The following is a 15659-nucleotide window of genomic DNA, read 5'->3' on the forward strand; positions in this document are numbered from 1 at the left end:
ACGACGAGAAAATCCTCAGCCGGTCAGCGACCAGGTGATTTTGAAGAAATCGTTTCTCGAAACACCAGGAGGGTAAGAAGAGCTCCAGGTCAGATAGAAATGGGCTCGAGCAAAGTGGGAAAAATCAAGCAAAGAATGTTCACATACAAAAGGGTGCCTCTAACCCACGTCCACCTCAGGGGATTCAAAGACGAGGCCGATATTTTGAAAAATATAAAATTTTAATAAAGGCTACATCTCTTAATTACAATAATTATTGTACCAAGTAATTTTCCTTAAATGAACTCTTTATAATGCATAATTTACAGTATAAGTAGGACAAGATGCCATGGCAAAAGTCATTGAGTACAAGACTTGTAATAAAAAGGCATAAAATATATTTGTACATAAACCCCTTTCAAAAAACAAGGGAAAGCTGGAGCCCTCAATATAGGGCGACACACGGCGTGGACACCGTGCAGGTACAGGTACTGTACTGATTCAAGGTCAAGCACTAGAGATAGTGGATTAATACTCTTTTCCGTACAATATATACAGACGTATGGTACAAGGAACGATGGCAAACAGAATGCACAGATTAAGTTAATGTAAAAACCCGAACGTCACGACGAAGGTGTCTGGAGGAAAAGGTGCTGCTAGGTCTTCCCACAACTGTTCGCTTCTTTGCCGGCCGGGGCGCAAGGGGAGGGGGTAGCTTCCAGAATGGCTGGGGTCCAAAAACTACCTTTAAAAGACTCCCAAGGAGTTGTCATCTCAAGAAAAGCACGAGTCGAACCACGTGGCTCCGGAAGGCCTCAGCCGTCGGGTGCTGGGCCCTGATGGGGAGCTCCAGGAAGTCACAGGGTGAACCTGGGGCCCCGGGGAGGCTCCCCCTCCTCCACAATGAACCATCCTGTCCGACAGGAGGGCCCCCAAATCAAACCTCAAGACCTTTATGACAAAATAGAGCAGCGCTGGGGAAAAAAGATGCACCATTTTCTGCGTGTGGCAACGGCAGGACACCATTGTTTAAAAGTCTATGTTCACTTGGAGAAACGCACGGCACACCTTAAATCCTCTTTCCGTGAAACAGGACCACGAGAAGGTCCTCTCTCCCCCTTCCGTGTTTAAAGCAGCATATCCACAAACTGGGGGCGGAGGAGTCGACTGTCCAATAAATAGCAGGAAGGATTCCTGTCCAGGTGAGCTACACAGTTTCTCCTAGCGGATGGATCCGGAGCCCTAGGAAGTCATAGGTTATGCACGGCGGTCTCTCCAATACCGTCAGCATCTACGAGAGCCAGGAGCCGTCCTGTCCGAGGCCGGTGGCCCGAGCCAGACGCCGAGGCTCAGTCGATCCTCTCCACCTTCCCCAGGATCCGGCCCTCGTACGTGGGCAGCACCACCTCGTCGTCCCAGACCTCCTCAAACACGGCTCCACACGCGAACTCGTTGCTCGCTTTTTTGAAGTAATACCTTAAAAGGAAAACCCAACACGCGGCTTGGTAAAGCTGCATTTTCTACTGGGTTTGAGAGGAGAGTCTGTCAGCGCTGGGGGCGAAGGGGTCTGAGAATGCCGCTACCGCGGGCGGCAGGAAGTCTCCGCCCGGGGGTCTGCTTCGTGCGGCTGGTGGGAGGGTAAAGCCAGGCAGGGGCCCCGGAGGCGGCGGCGGCGGGCCAGCAACGCTGAGGCCCAGCACCGTCGCCCGACACACATGCTGAGAGGGACCCTTGCAGAGGACGGCTGCTGCTTTCTCCCCACTTTATTTTTTGGGGGGAGGGGCGGGGAGCGCAAGGCGTGCCTGGAGGGGTGGGTCCCTCAAAGAGCCCCCGACGCAGCCCCCCGACTCGGCAGGAGCCTGCGGAAGGCCGGCACCTCTCAGGCTCCCTGCCCTCCAGCGCCCAAGGGCCGGCCCTCCTGGCTGGTGTCGGGCACAGCTCGGGCTGGCGGGGCCAGGACAGGCTGCTTCCCCTGTGGTCACCGCAGGAGGTGGGCAGCCCACTGCTTCCCAGGGTTGCAGCCACCGAGACCCCCGCTGCTCTCCCCTCTGCCCGGCCCCTTCCCTCCCCTCCTCCAGGGCAAACGCTAAAGGCCCCTATTCTGCCCGCTGATTAAAAAAGCTCCTTCCATCCCATCCCGGCTTCTTGCTTGAAGCCTGTTTAGCTGTAAGGACGCAAACGACCAGCCTGTCCCAAGAGAGTCATGTGTGAAAACTGCTGTCCCGCTCGGCCAGGCCCACCCGAGACCCTTCCCAGGACACGAAGCCAAGGCCTATCCCTCCCCGTCCCAGGCCAGGGAGACCCCTCAGACGCTTTAAACTCGCCCCTGCAAGCTGTCATCTTCAGCCAATAAAGGCCACTCGTGGAGGGAGGGTCACGGTCCCCTGGGGGGAGGGTAATAGCTTCTCAAAAAAAAAAAGTAATTGTGTCTCAGGGTTACAGTGGTTTTCTGTTTTTGTCTTTTCTCCTTAAAAAGTTTTTTTCAGTTCCCCTTGGTTAGAGCTAAATTTCTTTCCTCTTTAATGAAGGCCAGCCAAGTACTTTCATAGGAGATAAGGCTAAACCCAGTGAAACAGCTGCATTTAGTCAAGGGTCTGGGTTTCTGGCGTTGCCGGCCAGGCTAAGGCATCGGGGTGACCGCCCAGCTCAAGGGGGTCAGCGGAGAAGACGCTCTGGCACGAGGAGGGCAGAGTCCCGGGGGGCCCGATGAGAGCTGGGGAGGGGCGCCGTGCACAGGAGACCCTGGGCAGCGGGGGGAGTTCTTTCTAAATGAGAGGCTCCGATGCCTACGCCACCCCGGGCAGGCCTCGGGCCCAGCATGGGGGCTCTCCCGGCCCCTCTGAGCAGAGACACGCAGCGAGTGCCCTTGTCCCTGACTGCGACCTCCTCCCCAGCCCTCCCCTGCGCCCCCAGACTTCAAAGGCACTGCGCTGCCCTCAGCTTCTCTTCCACTGCGACCTGCTTCGTGGCAAACTCTGCTTCCTTCTGCCATCTGGCACGTCTGCAGGGGCTGCTCTGAAGCTCTGCCACGTTGAGACTGCTCAGCACAGCCCAGGCCCCCGCTCCCCGCCCCCATCCTCGCTGGGCTCCGGATGGCGGGCGGCGGAGGGGGGTGTGAGGAGAGTGTCGCAGTGCCACCCCGCCGGGAGGACGAGGCGCGGCGCCCGGTGCCCTCCCGACCAGCGGGCAAAGGGTCCAGCTCCGGCCCAGGAGCCCGTGGAGCCGCCTAGGGCGGCTGGGAAGGGCCGCAGCCTGACCCAATCAGCAGAGAGTGTGCCAGTCGCCCATGTGTGCGAGTCTGTGTGCGTTAAAGGGGAGGCCGGGGCTTCAAAGCCAGGCTTGCTGAGTGTGCCTCAGAAAACACTCCGAGCCAGACGGGGCTCGAGTGGCTGCGTGTGGAGCCGTCCCTGCAGCCTCTGCTCAGCGCCCCTCGGCCCTGCTCCCCTGAAGGTCACCTGCGCTTCCAAAGTCCAGCCGAGCCAAAGCTGAGATCAAAATGAATCCCTGGGGGGCACACTTGTGTAATTAGTTTCACCTTTTGTCTGTTCAAGATAAAAAAAGAAGAAGAGGAAGAAGGAGCCAGGCCCGTTCCCCAGTCCCCTGGTTCATTTCCAGAACTGTCTCTGCCCGGGCGTAAAAGGGAAAGATCTCAGCCCAGCTCCGGGCCCCGCTGTCAGTCACCTGCAGGGTCCTGGCCCTGAGCCACGTCCCTTCCCTGCAAACAGAGTCACTCTGGGCCGCTGCCCAAATCAGCACCTCCCCTCCCCCCGCACCGGCCCCGGTGGAAGTGGCTGCTCTGGGAGGGCTGGGGTCACGGGCCCCGGGGGTCCAGAGCCGGCACGCACCCAGCAGGTGGTGAAGTGTGTTAGAGCTCTCCGTGCCATCCCTGCTCGGGGCAGCAGCAGGGGAGCACCTTCCGGGCCCGGGCTGTCTCCTCTCTAACCTCCTGCCTCTCCTGTCCCAGCCCTGCACATGGCACTCGGGACACAGCGGGATGGAACCCACGGGTTCCTTTGGGATGAAGGCTGCCGAGAAGGGGCAGGTAGGACTCTGGTCATCACCTGCCCCACGTCGAGGGGAAAGTGACCGAGAGACGCCCAGGGCCAGCCCCCGGCTCTTGAATCCCCTCCAGGGTCCGGCAGGCCAGGGTGGGCATCTGGACCGTGTGGAGGGGAGAGGACGCCAGGAGGGAGGACGGGTTCCCGTCCCGAGGCCCCAGCAGGAGGAGCGGCCAGCCCTGACCCCGCCCCCCCGTGCCCACCCACAGGTCCTGCCCTTCCTCTGTTACAGGCAACCCTGTCCCACGTGACTTGGGACACGGAGGCTGAGGGAAGAGGACGCTGCCACAGTGCAGGCAGTGGTCTCTGCCTGTCCCTGAGCCTTCGGTGAGGACGGCCTCTCCCAGACGTGCCAGGAGGGCAGCCTTTCAGCCTTCTCATCAGGCAGTCTCTCCGTCTGCCTGTTCCCTCCCTAGCTTTCCCCCGCACCCCTCGCCCCTTTCAGGCAGAGCCTCCACGAGACGGCCCCAGCCCAGCTCTCCTTCTGCTCCTAACCCTAACCCTCAGGCTCGTCCAGCTGGTAAAAAGAGCCCACCAGGTGCCCAGAGCCCTCCCCGCCGCCACTGCTGCCCTGTCATCTCGGGGAGGGGGGAGGGGACGGCGTCAGTGAGACAGAGCGAAGCGTCGCGCAGCCCCTCCAGTGGCCCCTCCAGGTCTGGCCCGGCCAGGAGGCGACCCTGGCTCTTGGTTCTGAGCAAACCAAGTCCGGAGCAGAAGGAAGCCATGGGACGCTTACCTATAATTTCCCTTTTTGCTGAGCTGCTCTTTAAAGTGGCCCAGGGTCAGGCTCTGCGCCTTCAGCATCCTCCGGTACGGGATCTCCTCCCCGCAGAAGAAGTAGGTGACCACCAGCTCGCTGGCCTGGAGCGCGTGCACCCCCGCCAGCTTCTTTGGCTCTTTGTGACTGAAAATAAGATGGAAAAGCAACAGGTCCCGCATCTGAAGGCAGCAAGCACGTGTGCACGTATGTGCACGTACACACCCAGGGGCGCTGTCTTCAGAGATAAAGTCGGGCTGCAGCTGTACACCACGAGGGTGCGGGTCCCGATTCACAGAGGCAGCCACCTCCGGTGGACACACGGTCCTCCCTCGGGTCCTCTGTGTGGGGCAACCAGGAAGGGACCGTCTCCTTCCACCCAATGGGAGGACAGAGCAGCGTCCATCAGGGGGGCACCAATGGGGTGCTTGCCAAGGAAAATGAGAAAGAAGAAACCCACCCAGAGCCACAGGGACACAGCCAGGAGTGGCATGAGCCCGGAAAGCCAGAGTCCACTGGCGAGGGGTGGGGTCAGCCCTCAGTCATCTCAACTTCTGCGTTTTTGTGGAGTGGCTTAAAAAAAAAAAAAAAAAAAAAGATGCAGGCCCGGACAGCTGGTCAACTTAAGGTCCACCAGCTATTAACAGGGTGGAGGTCTTCTCAGTTCGAACACTGTTCATCGCTCACGACGAACAAGCTAACCAAAAAAACTTTAATGATTCAGGCCACTTTAGATCTCTGCAGCCTAACGCTTTTTCAACGCACCACCCTGGAGTGAAACGAAGCCTGGCTTCCCCGCCCAGTTTACAAGAGTGTAGGTTTAGGGCAGGAATCATGGGACCAGTGGGGAAGATGTGCTGCTCCCCCCACAAAACAGCAAAGATGGTCCCCTCTCCGTCCCTGCAACGGTGGAGAGGCACCCTCCCGCTCAGTGTGACACAAAGATGGTTTTCCAACTCGCTAACTTTCTGGGCTAATGGGGACAAGTTTTCCATCTGGGTTTGGGGTCCCTCTACCCGTCAGCTAAAGGCTTCCCGCCTGAGCTTGAGTCCAGGAACCCTGACATCCACCACTTCAGGAGGGAACACTTGTGTACAAGTCATGATGCGTTTCTTGGTGCAGGTGGGCTTTTTCAAGATCCTAATTTACAGCAACATCTGGGTTTACCGTTCCTTGTCGCTAATGTGAAAACGAAGGTGATTTTATAGACTAAAAATAAGTTTTCAAAAACCACAGACCCCGATAGAGAATTCCCTGAAAACCAAAGCCTCTGGGCGGATCTCAGCAACACCAGGTAAAGACACTCACTCTTCCGAAGCCAGGCTTGGGCTGGAGAAGGGCGTGGCTCCTGGCTGACCAGTGGCCGAGTGGTGCCTGTCCCTCTGCTGACTGGCCACGCAGCACCTGAGGACACCAAGGACTTAGACGGAAGCCTGCCGTCCCCGGGGCCAGTGGGAAGCAGTCAGAGAAGTGCTCTCCCCGGCCTCCGACTTCCGTCCCCGCGGAGACCCAACCAAGGCCTTGTGTTGACGGCAGCCCCTGGAGACCTGGCAGAGCTGTGCTAAGCCCCCCAGGAGCCCAGCACTGGACGCCGCAGCCCAGGCAGAGGGCTGAAGGCTCTAGAAGCCCCCTCGGTCACGGCTCCTCGTGAGCTCACCTCACCGTCGGGACCTTCCTAAGGGAATGGGAGCTGTGAGGGCTGCCTCCTCCCACGCCTCGCCAGGTCCCCGGGAGCCCTTCGGCTAGCTCAGGGGAGCCGTTCCTAGAGGCCGGCAAGGGGACCCGCCACCGGCCACCCCAGCCACTCACCGCTGCTTCGGGGGCTTGGACACCTCCGCCAGCCGGCGGCAGGCCTCCTCCAGCTGCGCCAGGGTGTTGGGTGGGGTCAGGGGAGGCACCGCAGGGTCCTGGGTGAGCGGGTGGGCGCGGGGGGCGGCGCGGGGGTGCCCGCTGCTGCCCACCCACAGGTGGTGACGGCCGGCTGGGGACGCTCGGGCGCACTCCAAGGGATAGGCCCGCTTGGTGCTTTGGGCACTGGACGGGCAAGGGCGAGAGAGAGCCGAGGGGAGACACGGGATTAGGGGGCCGGAAAGCACGACTTCAAGAGAAATCACAGAGACAGGGGAAAAAAGAAAACGCGACGGTAACACGGCTAGGCGCATGGCCCCAGCGCGGCACTCCTGCGGGCCGCCCAGTCGGAAGCTCACGACTAGAAGGGCAGGAGCCGCCGGCGTGGCCGCGCTCGGCGCAGAGGGCCCCCCACCCCCACCCCGCCCCGGGCAGCGAGCCGGCGTGTTCACCTGTGCGGCTTGGGCTTGCCCGGCCGCTCGCTCTCCAGCACCCACTGCCATACGTCCTGTGCCCGGTCTCCCTCCTCCCCGGGCGGCTGCAGCGGCCCCGCTCCGCCGGGGGCCCCTCCTTCCCGGGCTGGCCCAGCCGGGCCTGGCTCCGAGCCTCTCCCGCTCCGTCGGGGTGGGACGGCACCTCGGCCACGGCCGCTGCGGGGAATGAGGAGCGCATCCATCCCGGGGACCCCGGCCGCCTCTGCCTCCGCGGCCCCTCCAAGCCGACGGGCGAGGGGCACCTGCTGCCCAGCCCCACGCCACCGCCCTCCCTGCGGCCCAGCGCCTCCGCCCCCCGACCCTCCGACCACGGGACACCTACCCAGCCTGCGCGGCCGCCGCGGGCTCCGGCGCCCCGGGGTGGCTCTTGCACTTGGCGCAGCAGGGGTAGTCGGCGCCCCCGGGGGTAGGGACAGGGCAGGGGCAGCGCGCGCGCTGGGCGGCCTCGGCCTCCACCTCCTCCCGGGTCCGGGGGCCGGCGTGGTGGTGGATGTAGTGGTGGTGGACGTGCTTCGTCGTCTGCCTGCTCACGAAGCCCCGGGCCCCGAGGAGGGGGCAGCCGGCTGGGGTGGCGGCTGGGGGGAGCAGCGGGCCCCCGGGGGGCGGGGGCGCGCGGTGCTGCAGGAGGTGGTGGCGGCGATGCTGGTCCGGGGAGCGCGCACGGGGGCTGTAGCGGCCCACGCCCGGGGACTGGCAGCCCGGGGTCTTGAGGACCCTGGACAGGTGGTCGTCCAGGATGGTCTGCGGGTCCTCCTCGTAGCTGCCCGATGGCAGGAGGGAGAGGGGGTGCTGGGCGGGCCCCGCCTCCCGGGCGCTCAGTGCCAGCTCGGAGCCCTCCTTCTCCTCGTCCTGGAAGGCAAAGTAGCGGTCGGGGGACGCCGGGGTCAGCAGGAGGGCCCCCCACAACCTCGGGCAGGGGGCGGGGCGGCGCCCACCTCTCGGATCTGCTGCAGGCGCTCCTCCAGGCTGTGCCGCGTCTCCAGCTCCAGCTTCAGCTTCTCCAGCCGGGAGATGAGCTCGGCCGCGAAGGCAGCGGGCTCCACGGGGGTCATCTCCTTGGGCAGGCGGTGGGTTCTCTGCGGGGCGCGGGGAGGACACGGGGCGGACGCAGTCAGGGGGCTGCCCGGGCCTGGGGACAGCGCGTCCATGGCTGCGCGGAGAGCGGGCGGCGCGGGGTCCGGGCTGCTCGGCCGCTTTATGCGCGGCGGCCTCGGCCTCATGGAGAGCCATGGTCCCGGCAGCGCGTGCCGCAGGCAGGAGCAGTTGGTCGCACTGCGAGGGGCCCCGCTTGCCCTCCCTCTGGAGTACAACCAGCCCATCAGACGCTACTCTGAACTAGAAAATCTTCAAAGACTGTTGTCAAACATCAAAAAAAAAAAGGCAGCTCTCTGCGATGGGGAGGGGAGAGAGCCCACCTCAAGGAATAAAAAGTAGAGCCTAAACAGAAAGGGAGCTGGAAATGTAAAAAATAAGATTGGAAGGGCGGTGGGCGGCGGGAGGAAAAAGGGAAAAAAGGGGGAGGGGGGAAAAAGAGGAGTCACAGGGCCCAGATCAGACGCAGCGGTAACGTCTCTCCTGGCCGCACACTGCGCACCTTTGAGGCGGCGCCGTCTACCGCTGCCCCGGACCCCCTCTGTTCCCCGCCCCTCCTCCCGTCTCTTTGTACAGAAAATGAAGCAAGTTGCTGCCGGCTAACGGCAGAACACTGCTGCGCTCGGCTGCCGGAAGCGCAGCTACCGAGGGAAAAGGGCGCATCTCCAAACCGGGATGGGATACAAACAGGCACGAGCACGCCGGCCACCGCCGCCAACAGAGAGGACCCCCGCGGCCGGCTTTCTGTCCCCCTGCCGTCGTCTGGTGCCCGCAGCCCCCGCCCCTCATGGTTCTGCACCTTACCCCTCGTTTGCCTCCTGCTTTGGCCCTTTTCTTTGGGAGGGGGCGGGATGGGGGCAGCAGAGAGCCAACCTGCAGAGGCTAGCATCTCCCCACCCGAGCCGCAGATGAGAAAACAATCGCACACCCCAGGACAGAGTCACCGAATTCACAATCCTGGGGGGCTGCACAGCTTTCCTTAAACACACATACCTCTCCCCAGTGCCCCCACCAAGTCAAAAAAAAATACATATATATATATACACACACACACATATATGAATACATCATCGATACTGCTGTACGAGTGGGGGGGATGTTATTGAGGGGGGATGCTGGAAGTCCCCAGAAAAGCAAACTTAGTAGGCTAATTTTACAAATCTAAGTCTTCCCTGGACTGTCTGAGGGGCTTCAGAGAGAAGTGGCAACAGTCCGCACACTAACGCAACGTGGGATTAGCAACTCGATGTGTCCGCTTCCGACGTGTGACATCACCGACGGACAAATCGGATTCTCTGAAGCTGGCAGGAAGGACTCTAAGCAGAGATGCTGCTCTAAGCTGGGCACTCTCTCCCCCTCCCTAAGGAGCAGCTGGACCTCCGGGTACCACAAGAAGCACAGCTCCTGAGACGCAGATGGGGCAGCTCTCCATGTGCGGGGCCACGGGCTGGCTGCCCCCGGGACTTGGAAATCGTAGGGGAGGACCCGGAAAAGCCCTCCACGCCACGCTGGCCTCTCATCTCAATCGCAGGAAGGAGCTGCTCACGGGATGTCAGACACTTATTGGGACAGATTCAACAAGCAGGCACTAAGCCACGTGCTGGGGTTGGAAACAGACAAGAAGAGGGACAGCCGACCTCCAGGGCTTCGGAGGAGAAATGGCCGAGCACAGAGATGAACAGTGACTGAAACGACACGGCCACGTGGGCAACGCAAGGAGAACGTCCCAGGACGCGACCCTCACTCAGAAGGCAGATCCCTCCAGCCTCATCCTCTCTCTCTTTCCTTCATTCAGTGGACCAGCAAGTGTTCAGTGAGGACCCACGACGTGCCAGGCACTGTTCTCGCCTCCGTGGTGGGATGGACTTAACGGGATAGCCCAACGCAAAGCACCGGTTCCTCCCACCCTCCCACCCTTCGCTTCTTTCTCATGGAGTTTTCTTTTTTGAATCGAGGAAACGGAAAAGGCCGACTAGGGCACCGTGGGCGCCCCTGCTCTGGGTTACACCGCAGTGAACCGCAGATCGCCCCTTGCGTGGCCCTCCCCTGCCCTCCCTCCCCCCAGGTCCCAGGCGCGCCGGCCCCCAACCCCCCACTCTTCCCCCCAGAAAAGAGCTCCCGGCCGACCGTACTCACCGGGAAATGAGGTAGGCACACCTGGCCGTTGGCCTTCACGCTGCGATGCATTTCTCTCTGGAGCTGTTTCTTATTCCCCCCGAGGTAAGGAGGGATTCCATCTCTAAGGGAAAGGAAAGGGCAGAACCCACCGGCTCACGAGGAGGCCTTAGCGCACGGGCCGACTCACGCGCGCCCGCCTGAGACCCCGCCGACAGACGGGGCCGCGCACCTCCTGGGGCTGGGAGCGCCCCCAGTCCCCGGGCGCTGTGGCCGTCCTTGCAGGGGAAGTCAGTCCAAGGCCCAACCGCCACATGTCCTGCCCCTCAAGCCTCTCTGGAAACGGCTCCCGCTCGGATGCAGGAGTATCAACCTGGGAAGAGCTCGTGTCTCAGAACTGCGCCCACCTCGGCGTGAAGGTCCCCCTATTTTACAGGTGCCCCAAGCCGGAGACTAAGGTCCCTCCAACAGTCTGTTACCACGGCAACCAGGGACCAGACCCACAGGAGACTAAGCCAGGCGCTGGTGGAGGGTGTGCGTTACCCTCCAGCAGTCAACCTCCCAGGCGTTCCCGAACGTCTCCTCTTTATCAGCCACCGGCAGGCATCTCTGGGCTCCTTCCTTCCCTCAGCTCCAAACCCTACTGCCCCCAACCAATGGATTCTCAGATCCGTGACCAACGTGGGCATAAAGAGAAAGCCCCTACTCCGCAGTGCTCTGTGCAGTTCATCCAAATATCTGAGTACCTACTACGTGCCAGACCTCGTTCTAGGCTCCGGGCAAGAGAGCAGCGAAGGACGGGGATAAAAGTGCAGACGACTGCCCTGAGGAAGCCTGTGTTCTAACGGAGCGGAACAGGTAATAGGCAAAAATTAAAAGGCAACATCTATGGTAAGTTCGAAGGTGGTACAAGCACTGTGACGAAACACGTGCGGGAAATGGGGAGTGAAGACGGCTGGGGCGTGGAGCTGCATTTTGAACAGGAGGCGGTGGCCACTGAAATCCTCTCCGTGGAGGTGATTCTGAGCAAAGGCCAGAGGCCAGAAGGGCCCCTTAACGTCCTTCTTCACTATATTTTTAAAAAGCAAATGGAAGAAGTTTAAAAACAACTCTACCACCACCACCTCCACTCCAGCTAGTCTGCACTAAAAACAGGACCCGGAGTTGCTGTGATTTTTGTTTTAACGTTTGTTCTTGAAAGCAGCCGGACGGTCACGGGGGGATCATTTTCCCATTGCTCTTCCTTCCGAAGCCACTTATTGACAAAAGCCTCAGGTTCACACATCTCCGCACTGAATCACCCTTCGAGGCTGTAAGTGTTGAAATCAGCTGCTTGGCTATTTCCCTCTCCCTGGTGTTTTGTTCATCGACGGGTGGCTGGCTCATCAGCAGTGGGTGACCGCCAGTTGTGCCTAAAAATGCCAGGAGCGGCCTGGACCAACTGGTCGACCTCCGGCTCCTCTGCATGGCCGCGGGTTCCGGAAGGCTGCTGACCTGGGCAGGAGAAAAGGGCTGCCGCCCCAGGGATGCAGTACAGATACAGATGAACTGACCTACGAGCCAAACCCTGGAAAAGAAGCACTTTATAAAGTCCGATCGTACCGAGGGTACAGGCGGGGAAGACAGGTCGACATAAAGCAAGGACTGACGTGCACGTGTGAGTCCTGTCCCAGGGAGAGGCTGACGGGGGTCAGACAGCAAGCGCTGTGGAAACGGTCAGCCCGCTGACCAGTGAGGTCAGGTCTCCTAGGCAGCCTCCTGCTCACTAAGGCCTGGGACGGAACTGTGAAGGTCAAGTAGGAGAAAAGGTTCTCAGTCCAAAAACTTCCTGAACCACGTGGAGCTGCATTACAACTCCTCAGCCCAGGATCACCCACGAGACGTGGGCCGGTCGCAAGCAGGCCTGGCTTGACCAGCCGCTAAGGGCCATGCCCGCCGACTCCAACCCAAGGCTGCCGGCCCCCCATGGACCGAGTGATGTATAATCCAACTGCACCCTCACAAAAGCCCTAAATCCCCACCGTTTATGGACGAGCAGAGACACTCCAAAGCTCTCCTGGAATCAGCCGGTAGGTCAGATCCAGGCTTCTGAGCCAAGCCACTGGTGGACTCCAGCACAGGCATCCTTAACTCAAACATGTACAGTCCAGGCCCAGCTGGAGAAGCCAAGCTCCCCAATGGTCTGAACGCGGGGGACACCAGTTTCTACGCCCCACGGGGTCACCTGGCATTCTGAAGGGGTGAATGGGGGGGCTGGGGAATATCCTGAAAGTCCCGCTGACCACTTGGTGCTCGCTGGCTGTGGGGCATGCTGGCCCCCCATCTCCCGCCTAAAATCCCTTGTGGGGTGTGGGTAACGGCAGGGGACCAACAGACCGGGTCTCACGATGGTCTGAGCAACAACTTGTGCTGCCCCAGGGCTGCAAGACAAGGTCCACATCCCAACCAGCAACTCTTCCAGGGCCGTAATAAGAGGATGGCTCTGCTCCAGGCCTCTTCCAGGCAATCCTGGGGGTGGGAGTCAAGCACCCCGTGGATCCCACCGTGACACACACGGGGCTGCACGAGTCCCAGGAGGCCCCCACCTGTCCCCTCCAAGACTCTGACCTTGAGTGTCCCCCAGAAGCCTTTGCTCCTCCCCCTTGCCTCCCAAGATGAAACGAGCGGTAAGGCTTTCACACCTCTCTCTCCTTCTCTGTATAAAGCAGGAGAAAGAAAAGTGAACTGGGGGAGGCAGAGGGAGCAGGTCCCTGGCCACTTGAAGGCAAGAGGAACAAATGCGTTTTTAAACCACTCCTCCAACCAACAACGTGCCCACCACAGCCAGGGCAGGTCAAGGGTCCAGCTGTAGGCAAGGAAACGTGAGACCAGCACAGAAAAGGGAGACCGACTCGCAAAGGCTCAGAGGCTCAACAGGCACCTTCAGGGAAGTGTGCCTTTAACCCCACCCCCACCCCGACCCCCCAGCCAAGAATCTTCTTCCAACACAGCCCCTCATTCCAGAAAGGGGCCTCTCTTCTCTGTACCCAGGCTCTGAAAGCCTGTGATCAGTTTCCTGGCTTCTCAGGACCACGAGCTGACCCGTGTCTGCGTCTCGGTCCCTGGACGGCCTCCTTTAATGATAAACATTTTAGTTAGCGTGCCCACCGCCGGGCCCAGCTGTTTCTGGGGAGCGCTGGTTCCGAAGTGTGGACTCCACTCAGTTGCCATTTAAGCCAAGCCAATGAGTTTAGCCTTTTGACTCGGCCGTGCCCAGCCTAACCTGAATGTCGCCTTCCGGTGGCCTTGAAATAGCGGGCTCACGTACACACGCGTCCACTCGCATTTTCGTCTGGCCACCACCCCGAAGGCGGCCTCTGATCACAGCCAACATCAAAAGGCCGGTTTGTAAGATAAGGCACTATTTGAAGTTCACTCAGATGCTTTCCCCGGGGTCCAAAGTAAACCCATAAGTAAGATATAAGGAAATAAAAATTATAAAATAACCCGGGCCACCCTCTGTGTGAAAGGCGACAAGAAGGTCTCGGGCTGATTTTGTGACACCCTGAGCAGAAGCACCCTCCGATCGCGCAGATGCTGATTTCAGGAGCAGCTCTGCGCAGAGAGAGGTGTCTGCCACCTCCATGCTGTCCTCCTAGCTTTCACTTCCTAACAGAGGCCACACCTGGGCGCCAGGAACCTGCTCCTTCCGATGTTTCTAGCGTGCCCCCCGCTCCCGCCACTGCAATCCTCCTACAGCCCCCCGCAGTCCTTCTGCCCAAGGGCTGGGGTTGAGGACTTGGCTGGGAGTCTAACTTTCCAAACAACAAAACAAAACAAAACTAAAACTAAAAAAGCCATTTCTTCTGACAATGTAGGTTTCAGAGCAACGGGCTCGCGAGAGGGCCTGCGCAGAGGCCTTGTACGAAGACTCGACTCCCCAGCCATCTTAGACAGGGCTTTCTGCATGGCGGGGAACCAGAAGTCAGCAGCGGGCCCTGGACTCGCCAAGGACAAGGCCCCCCCCGGCCCAGCTTCTCCCGGGCCTCGTGCAAAGGCCCTGGGACTTAACTGCTTCCCTGGCAAGTGAGACGACTGCTTGTGTCCGATGAACTCCACCTTCTGGAGTCTACTGAAGGCGTCCCGTGACCCCTGCCCAGCTGTGCCCCTTCCCCAGCCCCAGCAGGGCAGCCAGCCCCGCCCCCCGGCCTCTGTGCCCACGAGAAACGGCCAGGGCTCCTTTCATGCCTTACGGGGCGCTCCTATTCACTAGCGCCAGGAGGTTTCAAAGGGGCCTGCTGCCCTCTCGTCCCGCTAAGCTCCCCCGACTCGGTTCAGCTCCGCGTCCCCCTCGCACTCCATCGCTCGCTCGGGCTCTGCTCTGTGCCGGGCCCCAAACCGGCCCAGCCGAAGAGGGCTCTAATCCCGGCCCAGGACCCCGGGGGCCTGCCCGACAGCACCTCGCCCGGCCCGGCTTTCAGTGCCGCCAAGCCTGCGCGCCCGCCTGCGCGCCGTCGGAATGGCTCTTGTGCCGAGACCCCTTTCCCACGCTGATGGGAATCGTGGGCCCGGTGGCACCAACGTGCCCACGTGGGGTGTGGCTGCATCCAATAAGCTGCCCTAGAGGCTGGGAGGAGGACCAGAGGCCCCCAGCGCTGACGTCAGAAGACGGGCTCCAGCACACGAGCCCCAGGTCCCCAGGGACCCTCCCCCGCCCCTTGGGGTCCTGGTTTTCTCATCCCCAGCCCGAGGCAGCTGCGCCGAGGGAAGGGCTGGCCACGCCCTGAGGTTCTGCCACCTGGGACCCGGGGGCACCTGCTGTGCTCCGGAGAGAAAGTTGCCGAACGAGGGATTTGCCCTCTGTCTCGATTACCAACACGGACCCTCCTGGCCCACACGCTGACCCGTGCCGCCCAGGACAGCTGGCTTCTCTGATCCCGGAACGCGGCTTCCCCGGGTGGTGAGGGCCTTAAGCCCACGATCGCTCTAGCTAAAGGCGGGAAGGGCGGGCAAGGGCTCTAAAGTCATCGCTCGATAGAACTGGGGGTTTTTCTTCTGGGCATACAAGGGGGTTAAAAAAAGAGGGGAGAAAGCATTACTTACTCCTCCCTCCCCCTCCCCCTTAAAAAAGAAAGCTGTGTGGTCACTAATAAATAAAAACAAAAGAGACTCAAGGTAGCTCAAAGGTCTCATTATCAACTACGGGGCCTCACGTTCACGTGGGGCCGGAGGGAGCAGGCCAAGGGCAGGGGCCTGTCTGGCCCGGATCTGAGTTCTGTCTGTGACGGGAGTAGTTACGGGAGCGCTGGGCGTTCCTCCCTCCTCTGTAAAAGTCAC

At 60.7% G+C, this 15659-nt stretch overlaps 1 protein-coding gene across 7 annotated transcripts in view; it reads right to left on the minus strand.

Annotated features, from left to right (window-relative positions):
• Window positions 1–202: 202 nt before the first annotated feature.
• The window catches only part of AXIN2 (axin 2), a 29009-nt gene continuing 13552 nt past the window's right edge, over window positions 203–15659 (minus strand). For 6 of the 7 annotated variants that reach the window (XM_067717068.1, XM_067717063.1, XM_067717066.1 and 3 more), the window contains exons 4-11: window positions 10365–10467; window positions 8072–8212; window positions 7459–7985; window positions 7095–7292; window positions 6604–6828; window positions 6103–6198; window positions 4774–4941; window positions 203–1455 (exon numbers count right to left, since the gene is read on the minus strand). In XM_067717068.1, the coding sequence (XP_067573169.1) occupies window positions 1329–1455; window positions 4774–4941; window positions 6103–6198; window positions 6604–6828; window positions 7095–7292; window positions 7459–7985; window positions 8072–8212; window positions 10365–10467 (1585 nt within the window). In that variant the 3' untranslated portion in view covers window positions 203–1328. The remainder of the gene's footprint in view (window positions 1456–4773; window positions 4942–6102; window positions 6199–6603; window positions 6829–7094; window positions 7293–7458; window positions 7986–8071; window positions 8213–10364; window positions 10468–15659) is intronic. The other variant, XM_067717070.1, reaches the window with a different exon arrangement.

This window comes from Pseudorca crassidens, chromosome 19, assembly GCF_039906515.1.
Source record: "Pseudorca crassidens isolate mPseCra1 chromosome 19, mPseCra1.hap1, whole genome shotgun sequence".
NCBI lineage: Eukaryota > Metazoa > Chordata > Mammalia > Artiodactyla > Delphinidae > Pseudorca > Pseudorca crassidens.